Source organism: Clinocottus analis, unplaced genomic scaffold (genome assembly GCF_023055335.1).
Source record: "Clinocottus analis isolate CAN_PGR_092001 unplaced genomic scaffold, fCliAna1.0.p SCAF_2, whole genome shotgun sequence".
In the NCBI taxonomy this organism is placed as follows: Eukaryota; Metazoa; Chordata; class Actinopteri; order Perciformes; family Cottidae; genus Clinocottus; species Clinocottus analis.
In genome coordinates this window covers 3,673,098-3,679,228 of record NW_027175931.1, presented here as the reverse complement: position 1 = coordinate 3,679,228, position 6,131 = coordinate 3,673,098, and the positions used below count along the sequence as shown (strand labels likewise).

The window sequence follows — 6,131 nt, the reverse complement described above, 5'->3', positions numbered from 1 at the left end:
AGAGCTGTTAGCTATATCTGGAGCTAGAGCTGCTAGCTACACCTGAAACTAGAGCTGCTAGCTACATCTGAAACTAGAGCTGCTAGCTACATCTGAAACTAGAGCTGCTAGCTACATCTGAAACTAGAGCTGCTAGCTACATCTGAAACTAGAGCTGCTAGCTACATCTGAAACTAGAGCCGCCAGCTACATCTGGAACTAGAGCTGCTAGCTACATCTGAAACTAGAGCTGCTAGCTACATCTGAAACTAGAGCTGCTAGCTACACTGGGCATGGTATTTAGGTTTTTAGGTCCTCTTGCTAGTTAGCAACCCTAACTTTAAGATGAAGAAATAGTAATGCAATACGAGTGGCCGGTTGCACTGATGCTGGTTGAGTCAGATGGCTTTTAGATTATTTGCAGGATATAAAAATCAGCTGCAGTAGAAGGGGAGTTATCGATTTTCTCTGACACACTATCTGTGTTTTTGCATCCAACCAATTCATGCAGCTCCTTTCATATTTAATCGCACGAGAGCCTCGAGGTCTTGGGGGAGCAGACTGCGTGGGTGTCTCTGAAGCGCGCCTGCTGTTAGGCTTCGTGCAGGTGCAGCAGTGCAAAGTGCAAAAAAGGGCAGCGTGAGGAGGAATATAAATCAGACGGCTTGGTCACAATACTGTCGTCAGGATGAGCTCAGCGAATAAGGAATCGCCTTCTCGGTGAAATTGTGTTTTTTTATCTGGATGGTGCACAAATCTACATCGGGAGGCAGATGGGGTGGGTTTTTATTTTGAAAAATCAGGTAATTAGAGCAGCTGTTCTCAACCACGGGTGGGTCTCAGAGCGCAGTGAGCGCAGGTACTGACATATGGGAAGCTTTGCAAATCCAAAATAAAAGAATTCGGTAAAAGAAAGCTAGTTTGTATAATTTGAATGTGCTCAAGTATTCACATAACGCTGAATTGTATTCACTGTTTGAATATCATCACGCCAAATAATCAGAAAGGGACAAACGTGTCTTTGTTCTTTTTACTGTTCGCTTGCTAACATTGCCTCGGATGCAGTGACACAACATTTTTTAAACGACAAAGAGCGGTAAAGAAACAAGCCGATTTCCACCAAAATGCTTGCAAAAGTCTCTTTTACAAGCGAGAGGCGCAAATAAACACGGCTGTACGACCTCGACTACAATCCTCGTTGTTGAGATGCTTTGCCAGAGCAGATAAAACCCGGCAGCTGAAACGCGCGTAATGCTTCCCTGAAGAACCACAAGAGCACCAGCAATATCCATAACCGCTTAAAGCTACACACGCTAATGGCTAGCTGCAGCTGTAGCGAGGGAAATGTTTGAGAACAGTTGACCACGCAACAGTAAATCAAGATCATGCAGAATTGTGCGTGCATGTGTGTGTGTGCGTGCGTGTGTAATTACCACCTGAAGGTTTACACACAAGGATTAATGTCAACACACGTAGATAACAGTGTATGGTCTTTCAATAAACTGAGGCATAAAAATGCATTTAAAAGCAAAGAGAATCACCTGAACAAACTCCGACAGACAGAGTTTTATGGTTTTACAACAGTGCGTCCATCTCGTGAGAGAATGGTTGGAGGACTTGGCAAAGCTCGGCCTGCACGAGAGAGTCTGCGCAGTCTGGGAGACAAACATTTAGACCCAGTGATCCTTTTAAAGTCACGGGAAATGCGGCGAAACGGCCAAGTGTGTTGGATTGTTTTCAGCTCGCGGTTGCAAACCCGTTCTACAGATGCATGCAACGATTTAGACAGAAGCTTTCGATGACTCTGCAAATATTTAAAAAAAAAAAAAACAGGGCTCCACTGAATTGTTCATCATCTCAATTATTGTGTTAACCATATTCTGCTAAATTAAATTGCCAACGCTTCCCAATTACCATCGGCTTTTCGCTGATATTTGACTGAACGTTCAGCCTTCTCTGCTCCGCTCTGCAAAATTAATTCTCATCAGGACTGAGGTAATTATGCAAGTCACTGAAGCACTGCAGCAATTCAGATCGACACTAAAGCTTTGGCTGCAAAAAAAAAAACATTTTTCTGATGGCCGCTTTTCACTTGCTTGTTCGCGGTCTTTTTTCCCTCTGTCATGATATATATATATATATATATATATATATATATATATATATATATATATATATATATGACTGGGGACACGAGGGCCAGTCAACCAGCCAAAACTGTTAATGAAATTGGATGTAAAGTAAGTGGAAGGCTTCAAAACTTCCATATTTTCATCTACGGGGCCAGCCCTGAAAGCTGCCACACATTATTCATTTGTGATAAAAGAGAATAAACGAGTTGTGCTGGAGTCAAAGCAATTAATAAAAAAAGGGCACTGCTGTGGCGTTTTCCTGAGGCGAGCAGCGGGCACACCCTTTCTTATTGTTGTTTTACTTACTTTACTAATACCACGCGATCTGCTGACTGACAAATATGTGCATGCATACACCCAAAAACCGCCTCTCGACGTGTGCCGAGTCCTTCCTCTTCTCCTCCCTGCATCGTAATGATTAAACCAACAGCACTCCTAAGCAGCGCAGCCACAAAAAAACATTAGCCTCCACTTAACTCTTGAGTGCTCCTATAGGAAATGATAGCATATAGCGTTGCAGCTACCACACTATGGATTCCCATGGTCCAAATGCAATTACATAGCACCACACTTGATGGCTATCTTCAAATACAAATGGAACTGCTTAAATTATGTGGTGGATGTTTAGTGGATCAGCGTGCAGGCGGGGTTTTGGAGAACTGAGTGCAGTTGTGGGCCGAGACGGAAACATCTGAGCGCACTTGAAACAAGACCACGACATCACCACATAGGAAGAGGGGGAGGTATTGTGGGAGATGACCAGGCACAGAAAGGACATTACTTCAGCAGTGGTGCTGATTTATAAAGCTCATTGGTACGCAAACAGTATCTACTGTGAACCCGGGTCGGACCGGACTCCGCTCACGAGGGTTCAGACAACAATGCAAATAGAGCGGCCAGATATTCAAACAAGTCGCGTTTGTACAGCGAGAGCCGTGGAGGTCACATACCCCAGCAATCGACATGGGATTGTAATAAAAGTAAAAGGGAGATACAGGTACTAAGTGGCACCGGGGCTTCAGTGATAATACTGTGATTTTAAACCCAATCGGGAGGGCAACTAGTGACTGTTTTAGTTGTTGAATACATAAATATGTTAAGACGGGCATTTTGACCTGATTTTAAAATCATGTTTTGCATCCCTGACAGATACAAAAAAGGAATGTCAAAAGCACAATTGTTGGTGAAAGATACAAGCAAAAGACTCACACTTCACAGGCTGGAAGCAGTGATATTTAAATCACTGAAACAACCGATTGATTATCATCATAGTTCTCAATCAACGAATCATTTCAGCTCTTTTTGCGACAGTAGTGCAACCACATTACCGCCACAGGAACACGTTGTTTTTTTTTTAATAAACGTCGACTCACCGTCATTGGAGGTCCTCCAGTCTGGGGCCTGTAGGACCAGTCCACCGTCATCTTACTGGTCGGCCTACTGGTGGAGGTAAAAGTGCAGGACAATGTGACGACGTCCCCTTTAGAGGCCTGGAGCTCTGGCGGGGTGTTCACTATGATGGAGGAGACGAGGGACGGGGCTGGGTTGGAGGAGAGAGAAGGAGTGTACAGAAAAGAAAATGTCAAGAGCGACAAAGAGTGAGAAGGAACAAAAGGAAACATGATGAGGTGACCTCCTTTCTCCTTATGAACAGTAGGAGAAAAGAGGAAATATTGTGTGTGTGTTCTTCATTTGTACTGTTTACGTTAGTGGGAAAAAAAAAACTGAGTGTGTGTGTTCAGGTGTTAGCATAATGGTGAAGATAGCCCGATAGCGCCCACATGCCCACATTGGGCTGACGTTAAAGTGCCAGCGCAGCAAAAGTATCCAGATAAACTCTCACACATGTTCCTCGCCAGCTTCTCTTGATGCATCCGACATATTTCATAACATTGAGTCATTAAAAAGCTGCAAAACAAAGAGAGAGAGAGAGAGAGAGAGAGGTGTGGAAGCCAGGGCCGCTGGTCCGGGGACAATATATCCACATCCAACAAGCTGACAAAGACAAACTCACCCCTCTCTGCCTGTCACACGACATCCATTAATTATACCATTAAACTATTATTCCAATCCAACTGGTCGCTATTAAGCTATTTCACTGAATAAATGAAAGCTTTGACCTGCTCGGTCACGCTCGAGGAAAGAGCTGGGCGATCGCCCAAAGTCATTGGAAGTCATCCTCTCGGGGGCCTTAAATATCCTGAGCACATTTTTTTAAAGCAACGGATTGAATAGTTTAGATATTTCATGTCTGGACCGAAGTCGCTAGACATAAAAAAAGTACCGTCACGGCGTTTCATTGTGCCGTTTGCTGTGAACATGGAAAACTGTCAACACCCCCAATTTTGCGTCATTAAAACAGAGTTGTTTGTCAATGAAACTGTCCAACATTTTCAAAGAGAAATCCTGAAACAAGGATGAAGAGACTATCTTCTGACCACATCCCATCTCAGACCGCCCCCTCCCTCTCCATCGGAGACCGAAATAGCCCCGTGATAAGGACGAAAGTTTATGTCATGCTAAAGATATCACGACTCATCTACAAAGACCCTTCGGAGGAAAAACAAGGGGGGGGGGAGGGGGCAGCAAGACGACAAACACGAACGAAGCCATCTCTTCTGTAAAAGTGGAAGCTCGAGCAGAGGCCTTGAAAGCCGTAACCGCTCATGAACTTGGTGAGCTGTGATTGAGTCACTGTGGCAATTAGCAGTGGGACAGGAGCGCTGCCTTGCTCATCAGCTGGGATGTTGAAACCTGGTTTTTCACCAGACGTCTGTCTGGATATGACATTTAGGAAGGGAAGAAGAAAGGCATCGGATGGCCTCCATGTCTCGACTCTGGAAAGGAAGGATCGTCTACATGTGCAGGCAGCGTTCCTAAAACACAAGTGTAATCAAATAAAAAATGTTCATGCTGCCCTGCATGCACTGACTGAGACACACTGCAGCCATTTACTGCATTGTTTTATTCCTTCCAACATAAAAAAAAAAAAATGAAATAAAAAAACAGATCAGATGATTTCAGAGCGAGCTGAACAGATGTTTACAGTTCAGAGCCATGTTTGTAATGCAATTGGCATAAAGACAGCGGTCGTAACTCACTGCATACCAGTTGTCAGAGTCCCACTGATCTGCTCCGTGTATCCCTTTAAGAGGCAGACAGCTTTGCCGTTTAGCCATTTAAAAATGGGCCGGTTTCCTTTCTTCTTCACCAGGAATGGACCAACATGTGGGACTTTATATCTATATATACACACACACACATATATAGCTTGGATATATACTTGTTTTACTCTACTCACACAGGAAGTCCACACCTCCTGGCTACAACGGAGGTGTTGCGCTAACCAGCCTAAAGAAGTGAAGCCGGGGTTATGGCGTTTGAAGGCACCGCGACATTAAACGTGGACAATTTGTGTTAAATGTGTCCACTCGCGTGACCGGAGACCCCGGGGCTTTTCATCCCGCCCGGCTGGCACTAACAGCAGCAGCAGCTCCGGCTGAACAAACATGTCACGGTGGTGAAACTCGGCCTGTTTACTCACCCAAGGAGACGACGAGGTGCAGCAGCCAGACGACGCGCAGCGCGCTGCTCCCGCGACGCATTTTTTTTTTTTTAAGAAATATTCAAAAATAAGTTGGGAGAACAAGTTTCACTCGCGTGGTCATAAACACACAAACAAAAAAAAGTAGAAAAAAGTGTCCTCAGAGCTTCGGAAACACTCCGTCCATTATCTGTTTGGTCATGACTCAGTCTCTCCGTGGCGCGTGCACACTGCGGGCTCACGAGCCTACCTGACAAACAGGTGTACCAGGAAGTGTGTGATCCAGGAGAGTGAAGCCTGAGAGGGAGCAAGACGGTATCGAGACAGTATCGTTCACCTGTGATGCTCTTATCAAGTATAAACTACTCTTACATTTGGTCTGTTCAATAAATAATCTCTTAATAAAGTTGTAAAAGAGTGTAAAAGCTACTTAAAAAAAAAGAAAATTAGATAAAATAAGTTATTCGCATGTGTCG

The 6,131-nt window shown here is 44.4% G+C and overlaps 1 protein-coding gene across 2 annotated transcripts in view; it reads right to left on the bottom strand.

Moving 5' to 3' along the window:
• Window positions 1-5,856, bottom strand: part of mpzl3 (myelin protein zero-like 3) — a 12,373-nt gene extending 6,517 nt beyond the window's left edge. The window contains exons 1-2 of one of the 2 annotated variants that reach the window (XM_068585332.1): window positions 5,656-5,856; window positions 3,485-3,651 (exon numbers count right to left, since the gene is read on the bottom strand). In XM_068585332.1, the coding sequence (XP_068441433.1) occupies window positions 3,485-3,651; window positions 5,656-5,716 (228 nt within the window). In that variant the 5' untranslated portion in view covers window positions 5,717-5,856. Of the gene's footprint in view, window positions 1-3,484; window positions 3,740-5,655 lie in introns of those variants that run through there. The other variant, XM_068585331.1, reaches the window with a different exon arrangement.
• Between the last annotated feature and the right edge of the window lie 275 nt (window positions 5,857-6,131).